The following is a 22,999-nucleotide window of genomic DNA, read 5'->3' on the forward strand; positions in this document are numbered from 1 at the left end:
TATCTTCCTATCTTCGTTATTTACTTGAAAGCTATTTTCAAATATGTTTTTGGTAATCCACAAGGTGTATACCGCCAGCAGCAAATTTTATTTATTATCCTCTTGATTATTTTTGTTAAAAACGTTCACGCATCTATTATTCTTTATTTGTCTTTGATCATATACAACAAATTGACAGATCACAAATACCTGTCAAGTGTCAAAGTGATATCTGATAAGGGGGCCTTGGATTAACGCAGAGGACGGGATAATTTGAAATAAAATAAACATAACAAATTGGATGTAAGCGATCTTTAATCTGATAAATAACCAGTAAAAACCTAACATACTAACTTTCTAAGTTTATATAAGACTAATGGTGTATTCTAGTTTACTGTACAAAATATTCATTGCTGTAAGTATACAATGTTTTTCTTATGTTTTCAATACAGTTAAATAATAAATCTTATAAAACAATGTTAAAAGTATGAAGATATAGATTTAAATTGAGCCAAAACAAGATAAACTTTTAGGTCTCAGGCCGTGGTATTTCGTACCAATAGAATAACTTTTGTCGTCAAGTCTTGAGTCTGATTGTGTGATATGTGATATGTGCAAACAACATGAAAATACCTCGAGCTTACTAGTAACCTGATTAATAAAGTGCATAGTATGTTTTTTTACCCCAGTACTGCCCACTGGATATTGCCAAATATGTATAAAATAATGTGTGTCATATGAAATAAATAAATATCAGCTAAGTAGGTAAATTGCAAGCATTTGGTATATTCATTATACTTGATTACCAAAAGATTAACTAGGTAATGCAATGCGCAAAATCATTAAAATAGTTAAGTTATAATAAATATGTTCATTTCCTCAACCTTTTGTTGATAGCTCACTATGTAGTGTTTTCTAACTACTATGTACTTACTATATAGGTACAATGGTCTAAATTAACATCTTTATACATGTAGAGACCAACTAAAATCTTAAGCAATTCAAAGAATATAAAATAATGCATCTCTTTTTTTATTACAGCTGTTTGTGAGTGTGTGCTGGTTCCATATAATATATCTTAGCTGGAGGCTGTCGTCAGTGTTTCAAAATGCCTCTAACAGCTGATGTTGCAGCTCAGCAAGTCCAGGTACTCATATTTACTATATTATTCTTAAATATATGGCTTTGTAGCACTGAAGTATTCTATAAAGCCCAATTATACTGGAGTGTGAGGTTGGGAGATTTCACTTTTCAGACTGATTGTATTAAAAACCTTCATCATCATCATCATCATTTCAGCCTATAGCAGTCCACTGCTGGACATAGGCCTCTGCATAAGTTCCCAGAGCGACCGGAACCTAAAAAAATAAAAAACCTTGCTTGGTGGAAAAGTCAAGATATCCTCTTTGTTTTGCTTTCCAAGACAGCCTGCATAATATATCAAGTTAACATGTTTACTATATTGTGTTTTAGGAAAGGCTGAGATCCCTACACAGATTGATATATGACATTGAAGCAGAGAGAGCTCGCAATGAACAGTGTATTGATTCCATATTGAGAGCGGAAAAAGCTGTAGAATCTCCCTCTTCCAGTGAAGACTCATCTAGCTCATCTCAACAGGTAAAGGCCATATGTTTTTTTTTTAAAAGTATAAAAAGTACATCCAGTTATTCATATCCATGATTTTGTGACAAATCAATTTAAGTACATAAATATGTTTAGAAGACAATATTTTTTTTGTATTAAATATACTTTGTACTTACCAGCAGATGCAACTGAAAAATTTGTACAAAGCGGGCTTAACAGCAGCTGAGCAAGAAGAGAGTTTACTCAGAAAGGCTCTGTCTCGCATCTATGAAATACGAAGCATCAAGAACGAAAGAAGGATACAGGTATATTTTAAAGTAATATTATAAAAAAAAATACGTAACATCGGATGTAGTGATGTCATATGCTGTTTTAAGTATTATAAGCATTTGTGTTGAGGGACAGCATTATTATGTCACATGGAATTTCAGGCTCGTTACGCTGGCAACAAGGAGACCATCGGTTGCGGTGCCCTGATGAAGATGTTGCTGAGCGCGGCGCAGACGTTGCCGCTGCACGTCGGCCGCGTCGGGGAGCGCGCGCCGCCGCTGTGCGGGGCCGTGCCGCCGGACCCCGGACATGTGGCCAAAGCGGGAGACGCCGTGGCCGCGCTCGTCAGAGTCTCGGAGAAGGAAGAGAACTGGATATTGGCTGAGGTTTGTAAGGCAAAAGTATATAATGCAATGTGAATTCTATATAGGATCAAGAATCACTGCTAGCCATAAAGAGTGGCAAATGTAAATTTATCAACAACCCTCAATGATTTATATTTTTGGGCTAAGCTTAATTCCCACCTTTTATTCAGAACTGTGTATCAATACAATAGGTTGTGAGCTGGCTGCCGGCTCAAGGTAAATACGAGGTGGACGACATCGACGAGGAGCAGAAGAACCGCCACGTGCTGAGCAAGCGGCGCGTGGTGCCGCTGCCGCTGATGCGCGCCGACCCGCGCGTGGACGAGCACGCGCTGTTCCCCAAGGGCGCCGTCGTCATGGCGCTCTACCCGCAGACCACCTGCTTCTATAGGGCTGTCGTCAACCGCCTGCCAGCCACCGCCGCTGATCCTTATGAAGTTCTGTTTGAGGTATGTTTTGACTATTGAATTAGTTTTCGTATGTTTTCTTGTGGATATCACATGATAACAAATCGAATACCAGAGTTTTTCAGTATGATTAATACAGCCTATCGCGGTCACACACAGCTTTATCCCTCTAGGAGCGCATCACTGTAATTGTTTTAATTTAAGGCGTCGTTAATAATTAATTATACGTATACATTATACAGTATCTTGTAAAAGATTTTGCCTTTATTGGAATAAGAATACCAATTTATATAAAAAAGTAGGAAAACACAATTACTTGAAATATAGATTGTATGATGTTGTGTATGTAAGGATTCGTCGTACGCGGACGGCTACTCGCCGCCGGAGCGCGTGGCGCAGCGCTACGTGATCGCCATCAAGGAGGGCAAGGGCCGCGCCACCTGACCCGCGGAGCGCGCCTCGCCCGCCCGCGGACCGCCCGACTCCGCCGACGACCTGCTCTAGGGAAGCCGCACTAGCTTCCTCCCTAGCAAATGAATTCCATTTACTATCCAAGCTTTTTCGTTTCATGTAAATTTTCTGAGTCATCTATCCGCCGAGTTAGGTGTTCTGGCCTACTCATTTTGTACTTCCTGGCTCTAAATACCTCTATGTTTGGATATATACAATTTTCTTCTTATCAGATTTTAGTGTATTTCTCGTACCCAGCATTTTTTACACTCAACCGGCATAGGGCGGTGTGGGCATAGCCTTTCTCTCCATTAGTGTAATCAATCTGCTCCAATCATTAGTGCTAAAAGACAATGCGGCCACATTTAGTGCTGTTCGAGTGAGTTTGGCGAACTATTAGTGATTTGTGTCTTTTATGATGTAGGTACTTATAATATAAGCTAAGTTTAAGAAAATGTGTACTGGAATGACTACATACATATAATTATAAACAGGTTTTTTAGGGTTTTCGCTCATTGCTATGTATTGAATACTATATTGTAGTTTAAATTTGTACTATTAATGTTATCTACTCCGATGATCTCTTTTTTTAATTTAATAAATGACTGCCGTTTGTAGGCGAAAGAAAACGACTTTTCTTTATCTCTCCTTATTGTTATTACAAACAACTTTATGCACACAAAATAAGGGCGTTAGAGGGCTTATTGTAGTATTTTACTACAGGTAAATAAAACATTTCAACTTGAATACAATCTTTTATTTATAGTCTAAGGTTAAAATCTAATAGAATACATGATAATTATATATAGTGCTTATGTCCGAAATATACAATCATTTAATTTTGATTAGAAGTTAAAACAAATTGATTTTATATTTTCTCTGATTACTTACAAACTAAGGAATAATACAATTAATGGAAGAGACTAAAATATGTCAGAGTTGAATAAACAAAACATACGAGGAACTCTGTTGTAGGTAAAGTGCACTGTTCTTACCTATATTTAGGTATAAAATAAAACTTTTGCTCTAAGCAAACTATGAAGTCAAATTTAGATAAAATGAAAATTAAACTCAAAATTACACACAAGTATTATAATAAAGTGGTAGCAATATGTAATCTGGTAAATAAAATCCACGTTTCTTTGTCTCGGAAACACTATTTCATTCCGACACAGCCCTAATAGACTCATTATTATTACTTAAATCTTACGTAAGCGATGAGCAAAATTCAAGTTATGGCATATCAATAATATATGTATATCAACATAAATAAAAAATGAGATCAATATGTATATTTCTCAACATTATGGTGCTAAGTAGGCGACAACGCCGTCAACTCGCGGCGGTGTTCTAGCACCACTTGTCCAGTTGTGACAAGCTATAACAAGGTACTCATTATGGTCAACCTTAACAAAATTGATTTCACATTTACATATTAAATTCGTCAAATAATCAAATCATTTTACAAAGGAAAGACGACGGCTAGAGAGCTAGAAGCGATTTTTGGTACTAAGTGAAATGAAATAAATATGATTAAGAACGTAAATAGACTCGAATGTGTTAATTTGGATGGAGTCGAATGTACCTGGAACAATAACAATAATAATCAGTTAGTTATTTGTACGTTGAAAGCTATCGTATGATCCACACACATAGCACTGAGTAGTCAATAAAGTTTTGTTTCGCTAGCCAAGTGCAGTTACCTCTAGACGGCCTGGCGGTCGGTCATGAGTCCGTGCAGCTTGCGCGCGACGCTGGGATGCTGCAGCCGCGCGCGCTTCACGACGTCGCCGCCCGCCTCCGCGCCGCGCTTCAGCCCCGCCAGCCCGCCCAGCCCGCCCACCTCGCATGACACCATCGTGTTGATCGCGTGCAAGTCCTAAACACAACGACATAATAGTAATCATTTAATCAATATTAAAAAGGAATTTGCATTTAGCTTACAGAAAACAGAATATATCTCATTAATACATGTGTCATTATAAAATAAACGCGAGTTAACTTGTGACCAAAAATTGCTAAACAAGTAACAATCGAGGAGCGCGTAAAGGAGGTATTAGAGTATGGCGCGTGCGTACCTTGGCCGGGCTGCGGCTGAAGCGGTAGGTGAGGTGGTGGTTGTGCGGCGGCGGCGTGGTGAGCGGCTTCACGTACAGCTGGTGGCGCTCCGACACGCGCTGCCCCGCCGGGGACCACGCCGCGTCGCCGCGCCCCGCCGGCAGCGGGGACAGGCTGCACTCCTGCGGGGGGAGGGGCTGTACTACTCACTGATACAATAATACAATGCCTCGATTACCACCATCCTGGATATAGCGTACGATATCACGCCGTCAACAACCATATAAAAACAATCTGTGTTATCATGAATTGGAATCTCAGATGGTGGCAAACAAGCATTTTAGAACAGAAGCAGAACTATGTATTGTATGGTTATTTTCATCTGCCTAACCTTTTTACAACTACTTGGTGTTGGCTCCGAATCTAACCGGATCCAACTATCTATACTAATATATAAAGCTGAAGAGTTTGTTTGTTTGTTTTAACGCGCTAATCTCAGGAACTACTTGGTCCAAATTAAAAAGTTAGAAGAGGCTAGGCTATAAACCATCACACTGCGACTAATAGGAGCGAAGATACAATGGATAATGTGGAAAAAACAGGGCACGCATAAATCATAACTTATATCTTCTAGCCACACGGATAGAGTCGCGGGGCAACAGCTAGTATAAAGATAAGTGCAGTGAAGATGCAGATAAGTGCTTAGCTGCATCTTCATCCACCAAGAAACGAAAAGCATGGAATATGTTCAAGGTGATACTTACATCTTTATGTTTCCCAGTAAACCTTAACGCAAAGTTTTGCATACATTGCACATAAACGTGATTGTAGAAATTGATTAAATCGCCTCTCTTTGGTGAACCTAAAAAGACAAGATATGTTAGGGGAACTTCTCACACAATGGATATGGGAAAGCATCAAGTAAAAGCAATAAATAGCTACTTACTCTCTCCTTCGCCTTGCTTGATAAGAACGGATCTGTACACATGATTATCCGCTAGGGGTCGTTGTCTATAACAGCGCATGATTTCTGCGAACGTTCTCTCTACTTGATTTGTAGGGTTGTTTGATACCTAAAAATAAATGTACGAAACACGTAGAATGGAAGAAAAACACATGAAGCCCGCATCCAAATACACATGGCTTGAAAAATATCCAAAATCAAATGACTGCAATGAGTAGGAAGGCGAAAGTGAATATTAAAATACAATAAAGCTATGATACTCACTCTACATATAACATATACGGCACACATGAGTATCTGGTCGAGATGGCGGTCCTTCATGAGCTGCGTCTGGTGCATGATGGAGTACTCCAGACACGTCCATATCTTGCGCTTCAGCTCGTCGTCCGTCAGCCGCAGGCGCGTGCACAGGTCGTTAATGCGGACCACCGCCAGACTGTAGAACTGTTGAAACAAGGTTACATACTGAAATTTCTCTACATTATTATAGCATGCATACGCTCAATGCAGTCCGTATTAGTTTTAATGTTATTAATCCTACTTTAAAAAGAGGTCAAGTGGTTGCGTTTTAAATACTAAAGAGGAAAAATACTGTATCTTTATTTGCATCTTTTCTTTCTTTAAAACGGGCTTTGAAAACTCGGGTTGAGGTTTTGGAAAATAATGTTGTGTTCCTTTTAATTGAATGTTAAATTAATAAGCAAAGTAACAATACTCAGAAGTTACCTTTCTAAAGAATAGTATTAAGGAATTGTTTGTTCTTCTGGGTGTTGTGGGAGTATTGTCGCCACCATTCGAAGTGTTCTGTGGAGGTTGACTTGTGCTAGGTTCTTGCTTCACAGGTGTATTGTTTGTGGGAACTGTTAAAAACGAAATATTATAAAGTTCTGAAGGCATATATGAATTTAAAAAGTATGTTGGATGGATAATGTACCGAGTAATGACTGGCCAGGTTTAATGGAATCTTTAAACAGCTGCTTCTTGGCCTGATCAGCCAGTGGCGAGAGGAAGTGGTCGAATGCTGCTAATACTGGAGACTGCATACCATCTGTTTGAAAAACATTCCATTTCAGTACATCAAGTTATAACATTTATTCAAGTTTTTATTTGTGATTTTAGTTAACATACTGTTTCTGCGTCGTGGTGAGTCATGTACTCTGACGTCATTGGACGGTGGCACTGGCGTTCTACTGAGTTGATCCCACAGTGGGCTGTCTGAAGTCCAAGCTAGAGACTCTAATACTTCTTCTTCAACCTAGAATAAAAAGGAAAACATATTATGCTGGTAGCCTAAACAGTCTTTTACAAATGCGTTAAGACTTCATAAAGTGACAAAAATTTGTAAGAAGTCTTTTCATATTATAAACATGGAACCAAACTTTTTTTTTCCTAGTATCTCCAGAAAAACTAGAGGACGAACTAAGCCAGAGGAAAGACAGGGATTCTGTCCAATAAGACATCCTGGAGTAGTTCTCTCATTCCTTTTTTTCAGATACTATACGTCATGGCGCTATTAACTTACCGCGTTCAGATGTTTTATAACATCCCGGCTAAGTTTCTCGACAACCGCCTGTACTACGAGCTCAATGATCTTGTAGAAGTGGAAGGCGCTGAGGCCGTATATCTGCAGCACGCGCGGGAACTTCATGGAGTGGACGCCGTACGCGTGGAGGACTATCTCCGTGCAACACGCGTACACTGCCAGCTGGTAAGTCTCTTGGGTCAGCAGCATCTGGTGCAAAGGTATCATTGTGAGATATACATAACAGACGTATTTAGAACAAAACAAAAATTTCACTGTCTTGCCCTATTTGACATTAACAATGATAAGGACATATTAGTTACGTTTTTATCATTAATAATGTGAAATAGACGTTAAAGTCACGAGTCGTACACAAAACCGAATTTTGGACAGTATTTTGTGCAGTTTAAGTTTTTTTTTTATGTGAATGTTATGAGAAATTTGAAAAGGCTTCAGTTATTTTTTTACCGATATCCTTTTGTTTAATGAACTTACAAAACTGGCAGTCTTCGGCTAAGACGTCGAAAAGCTGGTCCTGACTCTGTATTTTTACGTAACTGATAAGTTGAGTTTATTTGAAGTAAATATGCTCACATTTAAGGACACTTGCGGCTTTTTTCTATGTTCCTCTTTGATGATGTGCTCAAACACTTTGTAGTAGAGACAAGTGACCATGGAGCAGCGGAAGCCAATAGTCTCGTTACTGGAAGTGCTGTTGGTCTCCCTCAGACTGCTGGCGAACTGCTCCATCCATTTGTTGCAAGGCTGGATGAGGTTCGTGTTCACCGTCTCGACACTTACATTACAGTCGCTATTGACAAAATAGAATGATTATGACTACTTACTGGAAGGAAAGAGGCATATCATAGTCAGTGAATACTGGCTGGGACATAAATACAAAGGAATGCTTTTAGAGTGACTAAATAGTTAAGAAATTATTGAAAACCATATAACTCATGGAAGTTAGACATTTTAAGAGTTTGTAAAGTGTAAAGTATTCAATGAATATTTTATATCAAACTACTATATTTTCTTTAAAAGTTTCACCTTGTACATTTTGTTTGTTAATATCGTTTGTTTGTAGTTAGTATCGTCAGTAAGATAAGATTAAAAAAATGCATAAAGATAAGTTTTTGTGATAAGTGTATGCAACTGCAATACTAAAAATAATCATGCACTAACTCACACACTAACCTTCAGTAAACAAAAAAATACTACAAATCTAGTTTCGTTTATAGTACCAGTACATGACATTTGACTTAACTGTTACAATAGTAAAGAGGCCCTGGATGTTAATAGTTTGCATCGAACAAAAAAAAAAGAATAAGACTGCCATTATTTTCGTCAAGAGCCATGAATTTGGTTTGTCATATTACAGTGTAATATGTAACTGTTTTCAAACTCCAACATTACAGAATGTAATCCTTGTGTTGTAGGGGGTTTCACAAACATTCAAGACACATACAAAGCACAGATGTTGAATCAGAGTCACTAGACTAACAGAGTTACGCGTCATGTCTCCAGGTCCAGGACAGTACAGTATAAACTGTACTCTTACTGTATTATTATTACTGATGATAATGTATACAAACTTGAACAGTTTGTAGAGGTCTCTGGAAGGCTGCAGCTTGGCCTGCTTGAGGTAGGCGGCGAGCCTCGCGAGACTGTTCTTGGCCTCGGAGACCGGCGTGAGCTCCTCGCCGCGCCGCGCGAGGTAGTCGCGGCCCGTCAGGGGGGTCTCGTGACATGCGCGGCCACTCTGTACAAAAGAAAATAATAAATAATACTAGCCGATATAGGTGTCACAACCGGGTAAAGGCCTCTTCCCGTGAAGGGAAAGTTGTTAAAGTAAGTTGGTACCAGGTACCCTGCATGAGTTTGATTTTAATGATTTTCATAAGTCCTCAATACTTTTAATTAGAAATATAATAAACGTTGTGTCATGTGGATGTTTCACGGGGCCCATTGTAGTCTGTATAGATGTAATATGCATATGTCGCTCAATGAGCCCGGTAGATTCTAGAATAAAACACTTTTTTGGACACCACATAAGTGTTAGTAATTCGACAAAACAAAATATAAATTTTGGAAAAAACTATTTGCAAAAATTTTCAGTAACTATTAATACAATTCATATTCGACAGTAGTCAAATGGTCAAAATAAATAGTTTATATAATTAATTTGAAATCGATAACAAAAACAACTTATATGATACTCACTGGTCCAAAAGTAGCAATAACTTGTGATATTTCATCTCCTGATACTTTGGTTTTAGTTCCGATTTGTTCATTTGCATGTTCACCTGAAAATAAGTTTTAAAAGTTAAGATCCAATGAACATAATTGCTGTATTAAAAAAACAATGAGAAAAACTTTTTAGTAAATTTAAATTATATTTTGTTAATACCCTCATAATCCACAAAGCAAGTTAATATAGGGTTCAAATAATAAATATTGGACATAGTCACGTTTTTTCAATTATTATTTCATTTATGTACTGATAGTATTTTTGACAGGTTATATCAATGACAGTATTACTTTTTTTATTACAGGCCTGATAGCATCATTACTGCTTTTTTTAAAAAGGTTTCATCCCATACTTTAGTAAGGAGGTCATAGTTGACAAGTTGAGGGTTATAGATTCTCTTTTCTGAAATCGTAATCAACTTCAGTCTGGTTTTGGTTTTAAGTAAGCTTACCTAAAAATATCCTTTCGTCAAATTCTCCAACACTTAATACATAAGTCTCATATAGATTGTTTAATGATTTCAGATTTGAGTCAAAAGTACCAATATCCAGTACTCCAGCTGGTGGATCCATTTCACCTTTTAGGATCTAAAAATTGAGAAAATACTATTTAAATAAAATTATAAATTTTAATCTTTGAAATTTTAGACACTCAATTAAAAGCGGCCATCAAACCCACACTGCATCATGAAAAAATGCTGTCGAGTGGTTATAAGAGTGTCTATAAAAACTTTGAACAAATTAAACAAACACTTACGGCTTTTTCAAAAAATGTTTTTAATACAGGTTTCCAGTTATATTCCTTGGTGGCTGCTGCATCAACCAGAAGACCATCTTTTATTTGACACAAAGTCGATATAACGCATGGAGGAGTTTCTGGCATCTCGAAATCGTCTTTTAACCAGTCGCTTGGTAGACCTGAAAATAATAAGTTTAATAAGCTGCGTGTGAATATTATTACATGTGGCCTTGTGGTCAGATTGCAGGACTGGCAAGCAAGGTCTCGAGTTGGTTCCTCAAGGCACTACGATTTTCGAATGTCGTGGTGTCTTGCGACACTAGCCGCTTTGGCCAGATTTTTTGATTATCTTTACATAGGAGTGAAAAAGACAACTAAGATTAAAAAAATGGAGTAAAGTAGTTAAAGTAGATTGATAAGACGTGCATCATGTCCAATATCAAAATGATTGCATCCTTTAAACAATCGCAGATAAAAAGATTAATCAATATTGATAACATACCTTTGAATTCTGGATTGATTAAATCAATCCTTCTTGCCATGAAAGCATTTCCGAAAACGAAATCCAAGCATGCCAGCAGCAAATGGTACATATCAACTAAATCATGGGCAGACTTGTGGAATTCTCCCTTCACACAGATGTATAAACACCATGTGAACTCATATAAGGCATTTGTGGTGCATGGCTGTGACCTGAAAAGAAAAAAAAAATAAAGATGATATAGACAGCAACATAATTTAGTCATTTATGAACTAGTAGAAATTATCTTTAATTTAAAACAAGCAATTAATATCATGTTACATAGGCCTTAACCACAAATTGCTACTTTGCTTAACTTTAAATTTAAATCTAGACTGGTTGGTTGCTGACTGTAAATTACAACATTAAAAAAGTAATTAAAAGAATAAATAGTAGAAAAACAGAATGTAAATTCAATAGACACAAAGGAATTAAACAGCTAGTATTGTACACAGCCTTACCTGCATGGTACTTTTTGTATACAATAACATAAAGCTCAGACATAAAAAGAATAATAATCTGATTAGTGGATCCTGAACAATCTTCTACAAATTTACCTGTACCTTATTGAGTAAAAACAAGTTTTGCAATACTATGATTGTGATTAAGTTCCATACCCTACCTCTACATTCACTTGTGTGGTTAGCCACAACAAAGAAATTGCTTGAATTCAATGAAAATACAAGGATGAGATAGATGAGGACAGAAAAGACTAAAAAGAAAAAAAATATCAGATAGTATCGGATATTTTTTAGGGAGTTAAGCTATCATCAGAATCAGCTGTGTAGTTATTTAAGCCTTGACAGAAACAGACAAGTACCTTTTATAAAAATACTTAATTAAATAAATTGTGATAGTCATTCACATGTATGCCACAGTTGTCTTGCACTCCATTCTTGAGGGATGTTTTTTACTAACTAAGCCATAAATAGCTCATCTCTATTTCCTGGGTTGGAAGAAGATGTGAAACTATTTATAGACTTACCCTTAGTTATAAATAGAAAAAAGGTAGAAACAATAATAAGTTAAATTTTAACTCTGTTTTTAAATCTGGAGGATAATGGTATTCCCGGTCTGCCAATGATATCTTTTTGGTACTTGAACCTGTATCTAGTTTTACTTTTGTATAATAAAAGGTAAGGAAATTTATGCATATAACTGCAGACTTCTATACATGATTTCATGAAGATTACTTACTTAGGCCTCCTTTTGGTGCTGGTCTTCAAAGGCTCATTGGTTAACCCTGAGAAGATCTCCTGGAAGATAGGCTGGAAGTTCCTGTACAGAACTGTGGAGACTGCAAACTTGTGCTCCAAGTGTGAAATCCTGTCTTTGAACTCAGTTGACATTGAAGCCATCTCCATCCAATTCTTGATTTTTTTGAAGAACTGTATTAGACTGTAACATTCAAAGAGTTAATCTATTGAGATTTTGTTAATAACTATTGATAAAACAGCTATACTTTTAGTAGAAACTTAATTAAGGATTTAAATAAATGTATTTTAGCATAACAATAATTGTTATTGTTTTTCTGGTCTTAATATGCTTATTCAGAGCCAAAGCAAATACTAACATACATACTAAACATTGGCTCAAAACATAGGTATGTTGCATCTATACAGTTATTAAGCTCTTATTGCTTTCATATCACATACTGCAATATAACTTCACAGTGGGTTTGGTATGTTGACCACTTGACTATCCATGCAGTTTACCTTATGTTGCAGAGCCTCAGTAGTCTTGTCAGACTGACACAGTTGCCTTCTACAGCCTTTCCAGACTGCACAGTAGGGGTGATTGATGTGCGACATGCTACATACAGGGCACAAGCCATCCAATGTAATGTGTCACCCTAAAACAATACACAACAGTAACAAACACAAGAGCTGGGTTTGATAGAACATAAAAATTAAGTTTGAGTGTCGTGTTTATATACTTTATCTTTGATCTAGATAAAAGACTACGACTCCTGACTGAACATGATTTGAGGTTGTAGAGAACTTAATGTTATGTTTGGCTAAACAAAGCATTTTGCAGAGTATGGACAGGCCAAGAGAAGTATCTTTATATGGTTCACCCAATTTCATACTAATGATTCAGGATAAGCACAAACTTCACAGAAATATGACATGTACTAAAATTTTGTCCAAAAGAAAGCAGCTGTCACATAAGTGAGTGTATGGGGAGCTAAATATGTTAGTTCACGAGACATGTAATGCTTTCAGTACAATTCTATCTATTACAGGTACTAATCCTTGGAGATCAGTGTCGTGTATATTTCGAAAAGAGAAAGTTGTGATTTTTTATCGTAAAAAAATGTTTGATCGTATGTTAACGTAACTTGTATCATAAATAATGATCTTATGAACGGAAGCAAAATATTTTTATAGGGAAGCGTTTAAATGCAGTAGCATCAATTCATTTAATGTTATGATGCACATCAGGTTCTCAATTTGTATACTACATCACACATCAAATTAATGTGAAGAGTAAGAAGCAATAACAATTTCTAAAGAAATGAGAAATAAAGCAGCAAAATACTTACATCGAGAGTATAATTTCTTTTTATCTCTAAAAATGAATCCTTGGACTTTTTTGCTGCTGCAGGGTCTACGTTTAAATTTGAACAGAGGCTATCCATTTTGGCTATAAGACTTTCTTCATTTTCCTCTAAATTAGACATTTTTACAAAGAATTCACTAAATGATTTTTAAAAAACATAAAAATAAACAACCTAGCACACGTAAACTTAGCTCCACTTTGACAATTTGACAGGTATTTGGCGGGAAGTACACTATACGACGGCTCCTCCCACGCGCGGTAAGTTTTTCATTGTCTTTGGTTTTACAACATGGCCGCCAGTTCTAATGTAGCCAGTATGCTCGACTACATAATGGACATATTCTTTTGTTTTACTGTTTAAAGAACTATAAACTTTTAAATACCTATAATTAGAAAATATCATTATTTTTAAATAACTTAAGTTATCCGACTAAAAATAGTCTATAAAATATATTACTGAAATAGCGATTCCTACATATTGCATGCACCTATCGAGTCAAACAATAATAAAATTGACATTGTCCTCTTTGAAAATCTACTATTCACATTTTTGACAAGGTTCTCCAACTCGTTTTCCGGGATATTACTGGCGATTTAGTTTCATGTTTGACATGTTATGAAAGATAGCTTTTTGACATTGACAGAAAGAAACATGTTTTCGTATTCCATGGTTCTAATTTCAAAACATAAACGAAATTTCAAAAAATTCTAGTAGTCACTCTCATTCTTTTATAAATTTTCTTGAAGCGAGCGTGTTGTTGATTTTAATTAGTTTACAAGTTATAACGTTTGCGTTTCCTATTGGTTATATTGATATCATTTACATCACTGAAGGAAAATGATTTCACTTCATCGGTTTTATCATGTTTCCTGTGCTGCTTTCAGCGTAAAAAAGCAAGGTTTAAAACTGTGTAAAATGGTGAATCCGAAGTCCAAAAAGTGAGATTATATTCTATCACATCTAGCTATTAAAAGATTTTACTTTTGGTTTAGCAGTTTGTAAATAGTTTTTGTGATAATACGTGTTTATTTTGTTTGATTTTAGGCAGTGGCATCCAACACAACCGTTCGAGGCCGACGCTCTACCGTCTGTAAAGAGTTTGACTAAGGTTAAGCATGAACCTGGCAAGCGTGGGATGCGTAGAACAGCTATGCTGAACAAGATCTTTATGAAACAAATTACAGATTTAATGTCAACTGGGACAGTTGCTATGAATGTAGTTGGTAGAGGCATTGAGATATCCAAAGTAAGATAATTTTGATGATATGTATAGTTAATAATAAAATGTAACAGTCATGAAAAAGATTATAATATTTTAACATGACCCTTCTGGTCCCCAATAAGGCAAAGCCTGTTCTATGGTAGCCAAACTGAACAGTTCATCTTGAATTTTAGGCAGTACTCATGCTAGTCTATTCTTAAAATTTTATTTGTTCTTTCAGGTGAGTGTAACTCCGGACCTTCAGAAGGTGAATGTGTTCTGGGTGTGCAAAGGAGATGCCTCAGATGATACTACTAACAACTTACTTAGTAAGGTGGCCGGAGCACTGAGACATGAGCTCTCCACTCTTAGGATCATGGGAGAAATACCATACATAGAATTTGTGAAAGGTTTGTATGAACACATAGTAGATATTTCTTTCAATATTGCTTTGTAATCTATACAAAATTAGAGCAACTAAGAAGACTTGATTTTTTATTTTACAATTACATAATATACTAGCTGTTGCCTGCGACTTCATATAAGTTAAGTTTTATACCTGCCCTGTTTTTTTCACATTTTCCATTGTATCTTCGCTCCTATTAGTCGCAGCGTGATGGTTTATAGCCTAAGGCCTTCCTCAATGAATGGTCTATTCAACAAAAAATAATTTTTCAATTTGGACCAGTAGTTCCTGAGATTAGCATGTTCAAATAAACAAACAAACTCTTCAGCTTTATATATTAGTATAGATTTTTTTATTGACTTTGTTTTTCAATTTGTTAAAAAAGTGTTTGCCCTATTTATATCACCGTACATTATAAATAAATGAAAGGATTTTAATTAAAAAATTATATCTTATGAACATAATTTGGCTGTGTAAATAAATATTGCTGTTATGTATATGTAGAAGATTACTGATCTTGTTATCTATTGATGGGTAACAATCATTTTCAGGTTTTCTCCTAGTGACACATGACTGACTGGCCTAGATCTAGCTAGTGGTTAGTGGCCCTGACAGGTATACCAGAGATTGTGGGTTCAATTCCCACCCAGGGGAAATGAGATGAGCATAATAGTTTGTTCTGTGTCTGGATGTAATTTATCTATATTATGTTTAAAAACCTTTCAAGTATGTTTATCAGTTGTCTAGTACTTATAGTGCAAGTTTGGCTTAGTTTACTAGATGGCATAGTGACAGTTGTAGACTACAACTTCTAGTATGTTATTATTATTAAATGGCAATTCGAAAACGCAGTGATTGTTAAGGCAAAATTAAGGAATTTTATGACTTATGAGTATGACCAACTACTTTGTAGTAATTTTATGTATTTTTTACATTTTACCAGATAAACAAGAAGCCGTCATTGTGGACCTTGATCGTCGTCTGGCTATTGCTGACTATGGTGAGGATTACACTCCCACTGACTTAGGACAACTTCTCAAATCTGAGTTCACCTTAAATACAAAATTATCACCAGAAGAGAAGGTAACTATGATATTTATTTATTTATGCTAGCTAGTAAAAGACTATGCTTAATAGCAGCAAGCAATTGTAATCGAGATTTTCGGGTATGGAGTTAAAGGCTGTATAGACAGACTATTGCAAATATTGAAATGAATTGTGCAGTAAAACCAAAGAGTATGACTAAGTTCCGAATTTACATTTTGGTGTCGCTCGTAACTGGGGTGTTAACGCTCATATCTCATTTGGGCTGAACTTGTGCTAGCTATGTATAATTTTACATAACTACAGTTGATTAAGTGCTTTCAACAATTGACATGAAGAGACTATAACATTTTCATCTTCTTCTTTCTAAAATTTCTCTTTGTATATTTTAGGCGAAAATAAAACAGTTGGAAGATAAATCACCTGTGTTTGAGGAACCCTTACCCGTTATGACAAACAATGTGTTTGGTCTCGACCACGGTAAAATAATGAGCCGACTCCTGGCAGCTAGGAAGAAGACTCGTGACGCGTGGAGCGGACTGAACACGACTCCCGGCATCATATCGTATAGGGTGCCTGTAGACAAAGTTAATGAACCAGCTGTTGCTAACCAGAGGAAAGAACTCGCAGACTTCTTACTGAAAAGACAGGTTTGTTTCTTCACTTTATATATAGAAAATAGTAGTTAGTAAATAAAGGTTCAACTCAGATTGATATGTTAAATACTGGCAGTTGTATAGTCATTTATTTATTTGCAAACACAAAATAATTTAAAAACGTTTCTGTTCAACCTTTTTCGGTCATGGTCGTCCTCGATATTAACGTATTTAATCGAATACAGATCAAAAATTAATAAACCTTGTATTCTCCATAGATTGAACAGAAAAAACTACACAAGCGAATCAACGATCCTCGTCAAGTGTGGCTGGCTGAGGAAGCGACGACCCGCGAAGCTGGCGACGCAGACGTCGAGGAGGACGACGAGTACGAGGACGATGACGAAGAGAGCTACTCTTATTACGTAGATGGCGCTAACTCTGGCTACCCCGAACAAAGAAAACAAGTCTAATTGTTGTAGTGTACTAATGATGGTTTAATAAATTATTGTAGCGTTTATGGCCTTCTTTCATTTTCTTGGTAGATTTTGAGAGGTTTTAACCAGGTTGGATTTTACTGTCCCCTTTTAGTGATTTCGTGGTAGGTTGGCAGTGTCGTCAATCAAAACTTGCCAGCCGTCGCAAAGCGGTATCGTTACAATAAAATGATAAATTGTCGAGGCGGCCGACGCCGACGTCGCTTTAGGGTTTGCTGACGTCATTTGAATGTAACTCTTAATGATCATTAAAAAAAAATGATAAAAGTAATACCTATATGTGCACCCTTTAGACTATTTTTTTACCTTTATTAGGAATACCCGTTATAGAATGAATTGATCGTCTGATCCACAATAAATACGATGATTTTTAGTTTAATGGGTCTAAAAATGGTTTTTGTTGCGTTTCCGTACACTTGGCCAATTTTATGTGATATGATAACTTCAGAGCATTTTACCGTGAATGTTTCAGACGCCTACTGCCACCTGATCTAAATGGCTTGACCAAGTTAGATAACATTTTAGTTAAGAAAGTGTGATTGCTGCTATAAGTGACATCCACGAGCGTAAAGCCAAAGAAAAAGTACCTAGTGTGGATCATAACTCTTTGTTTAAAGGCGTATAATCCTACAGTGGTTTATTCTCGCACTATCTCCAATTTGAGAGATATGGCCTTTGCCCAGCAGTGGGACATTCCAGGCTAGTAATAGTAATAATCTCCAATTCGGTATTTGCTACTAATCGCGATCTTCTCCCACTTCTTTTTTTCACTCGTCTCGTTCTAACATACGTCTTAATGGATGATCATTTAGGAGTATTTTTGCATCGCTTCGATGGTCACCCATGATGTAGTATCAGGCTTTAAGAAAATGTTCCAGGCATGAAGGCATCTAAAGATATTAAATATGCAATAAGATCGTCCGGCTCCAAGATAGCATTTTCAAACATAACTTAGCATGTGTCGTTTGAAATTAAAACGAAACTGGCAGACGATCTGAATAAATAATGGTGTGAACACCCGACTAGACTTGAAAGGCGTCTCATGACGTCACGGAAAATAGGCAATGAACTCTTGGTGGCTAAACGAAGAGTGCCTTTGACCTGTTGACAGTCTCCGTGGATCCCCCCTCACCTTGAAAAGAAAGCGAAATTATTGATTCCGGCTGTGTGTGTTTTTCCACCCCTTCACCAGGACATGGGATAGTCCACAATTTATTGTCACTACCTTTACTAAATGACTGGTACCTACCTGCCTTAAGCTAAACTTATTCCGGTCTTCATTATTTTTTTATGAATGAACTTAAATCTGTTAATTAGGTATTTTTTACTACGCAGCTACGTAAAGTTAATCGGTCAAAAGAAATAACTCAATAATCATTTCACCGAAAACGCCATTGTTTGCCATTTCTCTCTTCTTGCATTGTTTTACATAGTTTTATTATCTAAGAACCTTTTTGAGTCACCCTTATCCACTTGGTCGCATGGTATTTTCAGACAATACAATAAAATTGCTGCTTGAATATCGCTGAGACATGTTTTTCAGATAGTCCTCGTGATTCATTGGCAATCATTCATTTCACATTTCTTAGGAATATGGTAATCCCTTTTATCACCTATCTCCCCTGGGAATGCATATATGCAATTCTAGAAGACAAAGTATAACCGTAAAGTAAATATTTTTTGTAATTAAATTTGTCCTAACATGCGTAGCTAAATAGTCAACTGTTTTTTAAAGAAAACAAAGGTTTTAATAATCTTTCTACCTAACGTAAAGTTTCAAGAATAGTGGCGAGACTGTGGGGCGTCAGTACCGTGTTTAAAAAGTATTACCATGCGTATTTCTTGTAATGCTTTGCGGGAAACCCTAATAGACTTCACAGCTTTCAAAAATTGAGATTTCTCTCTCTATACTAGCTGAGCAATCTGTTTCAAACGCAGTCCTCTAACTCTAATTAAAAATTAGTCTAGCGTAAATGCGTTAGATTTCCTCGTTAAAGCTAATAAATATTTCTACGAACTGCTTAGGGCGGTCGTGTTATCCTGGATTAACCCTACTAAGTATGATCTTATCACCCATATTTACGACGGAAAGCGCTCGAATTTAAATATCTTAATTATGTCCTTGTAGACACGCTAACTGAGGCGTTTGAGGAGCGAATAATAATATCCTTCAGAAACTTACTGAGCCCAAGATAGGCCTCCAGAAGGTATTTTTATGATTTAAAAACATTTCAAACGGATTTTGTATGAAATAAAATGTAAATAGCAATGACCAATTTGATGGAGCTCACATCTCACTTTCCTTTAGCTTAACTCATGAAACGCATGCAACCTTCTTTACATTCTGTATTCAATTGGATCAAATCGTTTTCTATTGTATTAAAATATCCTAAATAGTGGATTGGATGTACGAATCGTAGCAAAAGTTGAAGATTTGAGATTAAAGTTGAGCCTACATGTTCAGTTCAACTGCCCAGACGTCTGGTTATAACCAATTACTGGATCGATCTCAAATTGGATTGAAGATGACCCTTCATAAAATGTTTGTGCAATCAATTTAGCCGATGAGAGCTCCCTTCTCGTAGACAATACTTTCTCTGTTGTCGTAGCAAGTTATGTTAGGTTTTAATTCTCAATTTTAGGGGCTCGTTAAAATATTTATACATAAAAACACAAATAAGTACAAAATATACTTTAGGGTTCTTAAGAGAAGCAAGTATAACTGAGTCTTACGTGATGCGATAAAGTCGAAATTCCTTTACAGTAATGCAAAATAAAGTGATGTCTGTCGGTATTATGGTTATGTATATTATCTGTAGATCATGTGGAGCGGAAATTGAACTCACGATCCTTAAGGCAAACACCAATTCTATGAGATTGGTTTTTGCTGGTTTTCAATTATTCAATAATATAAATAGAAGCTCGTTCAATGGGATTTGATTGAACAGCGATTTTCCCCATAAACAATTTTATAGTATTTCCTGGTCGTACAGGGATGTACCAATAAATCTTTTTGTCATAGGGATACAAAATACCGTTTATTCCCATCGTTTGACGTCACCTTCGCTTTAAATGACTAATAATGAATCTTATTGCTTTGATATAAAGGAGTTGTTGTAAAGATCCCATTTTTAATTACGTATGAGCTGTTGCTTGTACAAAATGATAAATGATGTTCCTTATTTCCTTGATGGCTTAGAAACACATCAATAGTGACATTATTTAATATATTATCGTTCTATTTGTATGCCCGTGACATCGTCTAGCTTCAGTAATAAATAAGTAGCGGGATGGGATCTACTCGGTTGACCTTCTTTTATATGTGTTCGCCACGCCTTTAAGGAAAGGTCAAGCAGTATTTAGGAGTTTTCTCGACTCCCATCCTCCCCAAACCAAACCTACCCCATTGTAGACTTAGTTTTCGAGTTCATAAAATATTAACATCAACGATTTTATTCTGTGTCATGATCAACCTTTTTTTAATATACTGAAATAAGCGGTAATCGATTCAATCTATTAAAGACTATGTCACAAACAAAACGAAATTAAATGGATTATTAATGATGGACGCAAATTAAGTTCGTATTTAGGAATAAATGTAATAATGATTGAGATTATTATCCCTAAGGAAAATGGGATACATTGAACCAAGCGTCTGAGCTACTGTAATAAGACAATATTTATGTAGTTCCATATGACTATTATTTTTTGTATAGCAATGGCAAACACATTTCTGTGTTGCTTCCTTTAATAAAGGCAAGACCATCATTTTTGAAACTAAGCCCTAATACACTAATGAGACCCATATTAACTTTTGGAATATAAAAAAAGACACAACATTATTATGCCTTAGCGATGAACATGATTTTAAAATACTTTCGCTCAAAAAGATAACAAAACTAGACTCTTCGTTGAATCAATTACTTTTGAATGCCATTTTTTTCATCCTAAGACTAGCTATTTTTAGTGAAATATAAGTCAACAAGGTTCTCGTTAGTAATGTATATTTGGGTCCCTTTAAATAATCCTCTTCACCCTTATTTCTGAGTCTGAGAGAACTGTATTAGAATGATTTTATTATTGTCGCTTTAGTCCATTTTGTAGTCTATCCTCGTTAATGTTCAATCAGTAACTTTAACATGGAATCATTTACAAAAAAAATATAAAAACAGACATCTAAAATAAAGACATCATTTTGGAACCTTGCAACTAGAGTCGTTACCAAAACATTACTACAACGTTTTTAAAGTGCCTGGAAAGCGGCCTATTTGAAATAAAAAAATGTGTGACTTGGGAGGCACAAGCTCTACTTACAATCTATAGTCTAGTTTTGTTGCGACGCTCCAGCTACAGATCGAACATTATTCCAACAAAGCAGCTTGCTAGGTTTTGTGACTGGTCCTATTAACAAAGTCATCATAATGCTGATTTGCTTATAACGCCAAGTCCCCGCTATCAGACCCTCTTGCACTGATTTACATTATTTACGGGGTGCCCGATGTTAAGTGAAGTACGTTTCCCGGCTGTTATGATGATGACATAAATACCAATAAATGGCCAGCCCACACGAACGGCATGATTTATAAAGTTCGTATTTTTTGTGTTTAAACGCACTCCAGACGTGTGCAATTTGGGTTATGAAATTCACAATCAATTGTGCATTTTGGTCTACATAAGAAAAAAAATTAGCATTAAGATTAATAGAAGCAATAGTATTTCTGTTTCTAGATTTAAGAGCAGGTTCAATAATCAGTGACTTATAGCCATTACTTTCACACTACATATTGTTGCCAGCGGCTCCGCTCTCTTCAAATCGAAAATGATCACACAGGAACATACACCTTTGTTCTCATTACGATTATAAACTATCTATGGACTGAATTTCCTCCAAATCCGTATAGTGCTTTTGCGTGCAAGAAAAATAAACTTTATTTGCGAACATAACTTGCCTTCTTGTTTTTCTTACTTCTTGCTTAGCTTTTCTCAATTGGTCGAGACTGATGTGGATGAAGAAAAATAAAACGGATCCTATTTACTTAGTATTTCATCGTGAGGTATTATCGCTAATTTGATTTGACAGTCTTATTCAGTAAGATCTACAGATTTATATTATAGTCTTGTTAATAAATAATACGTATCTAGTTGTACGAGGTTTCTATTTTCCAGAACAGTAAATACAGAGTAACTAATGCCCGTTGTGTGAGAGTTAATCAAGCCGGTCCAATCAAGTAAGTACCCTTGTCAATCAGTCCAGTCGTAACTATTTCAGTCATTCATTTGTAATTATCTTAAGTATCTACTGCTAGCTGCTAGGTATTGTACTCTCATTCAAAAATGTTTTAGTCTTGTACATAGGCGAGCTTACCTTGGTTAAAACTTTTATTCCTATTAAAGCCCACATTTGTAATAGCAGCTAATCATCCTATGCACTTACCGTATAGATTTTTTTTGCTTAAGTAAGATTTAACGCGCGGAAACATGACAACATTTCCTCTCTACGTTTATTTCTTTCAATTACCGTCGTCTTTTAAATATTAAATCAACGGTAAAGTTTCGAAAGCTAGCTATGTTATGTTCTCGTGTA

General features: G+C 36.1%; 3 protein-coding genes across 6 annotated transcripts; 2 read left to right on the plus strand and 1 right to left on the minus strand.

Annotated features, from left to right (window-relative positions):
• The first annotated feature begins 165 nt into the window (after positions 1-165).
• LOC113503860 (SAGA-associated factor 29) lies at positions 166-3,805 on the plus strand. Of its 3 annotated transcripts, none has more exons than XM_026885997.1 (7): positions 166-394; positions 1,021-1,126; positions 1,453-1,599; positions 1,749-1,871; positions 1,998-2,222; positions 2,393-2,650; positions 2,960-3,805. In XM_026885997.1, the coding sequence occupies exons 2-7, from the start codon at positions 1,088-1,090 to the stop codon at positions 3,050-3,052; spliced, it is 885 nt and encodes a 294-aa protein (XP_026741798.1). In that variant the 5' UTR covers positions 166-394; positions 1,021-1,087; the 3' UTR covers positions 3,053-3,805. The 3 variants fall into 3 exon arrangements, with proteins under 3 accessions (XP_026741798.1, XP_026741779.1, XP_026741789.1); XM_026885978.1 differs by having other exon boundaries at positions 176-394; positions 1,746-1,871; XM_026885988.1 differs by having other exon boundaries at positions 176-282; positions 1,746-1,871.
• LOC113503846 (retinoblastoma-like protein 2) lies at positions 3,801-13,928 on the minus strand. Of its 2 annotated transcripts, none has more exons than XM_026885966.1 (19): positions 13,654-13,928; positions 12,824-12,960; positions 12,306-12,506; positions 11,091-11,281; positions 10,607-10,767; positions 10,302-10,437; positions 9,823-9,905; positions 9,195-9,361; positions 8,197-8,413; positions 7,603-7,812; positions 7,209-7,335; positions 7,015-7,128; positions 6,807-6,940; positions 6,345-6,524; positions 6,063-6,189; positions 5,881-5,978; positions 5,137-5,298; positions 4,762-4,937; positions 3,801-4,436 (listed from the first exon to the last, which is right to left on the minus strand). In XM_026885966.1, exons 1-18 carry the CDS (start codon positions 13,789-13,791, stop codon positions 4,764-4,766), a joined length of 2,757 nt encoding a protein of 918 aa, XP_026741767.1. In that variant the 5' UTR covers positions 13,792-13,928; the 3' UTR covers positions 3,801-4,436; positions 4,762-4,763. The 2 variants fall into 2 exon arrangements, with proteins under 2 accessions (XP_026741767.1, XP_026741759.1); XM_026885958.1 differs by having other exon boundaries at positions 3,801-4,643.
• A 440-nt stretch (positions 13,929-14,368) lies between these two features.
• On the plus strand, positions 14,369-17,438 carry LOC113503883. Its single transcript, XM_026886021.1, has 6 exons — positions 14,369-14,609; positions 14,716-14,917; positions 15,114-15,282; positions 16,222-16,361; positions 16,715-16,972; positions 17,197-17,438. Exons 1-6 carry the CDS (start codon positions 14,509-14,511, stop codon positions 17,389-17,391), a joined length of 1,065 nt encoding a protein of 354 aa, XP_026741822.1. The 5' UTR covers positions 14,369-14,508; the 3' UTR covers positions 17,392-17,438.
• Positions 17,439-22,999: the final 5,561 nt, after the last annotated feature.

The sequence above is a fragment of the Trichoplusia ni genome, chromosome 2, assembly GCF_003590095.1.
Source record: "Trichoplusia ni isolate ovarian cell line Hi5 chromosome 2, tn1, whole genome shotgun sequence".
Classification (NCBI taxonomy): Eukaryota; Metazoa; Arthropoda; class Insecta; order Lepidoptera; family Noctuidae; genus Trichoplusia; species Trichoplusia ni.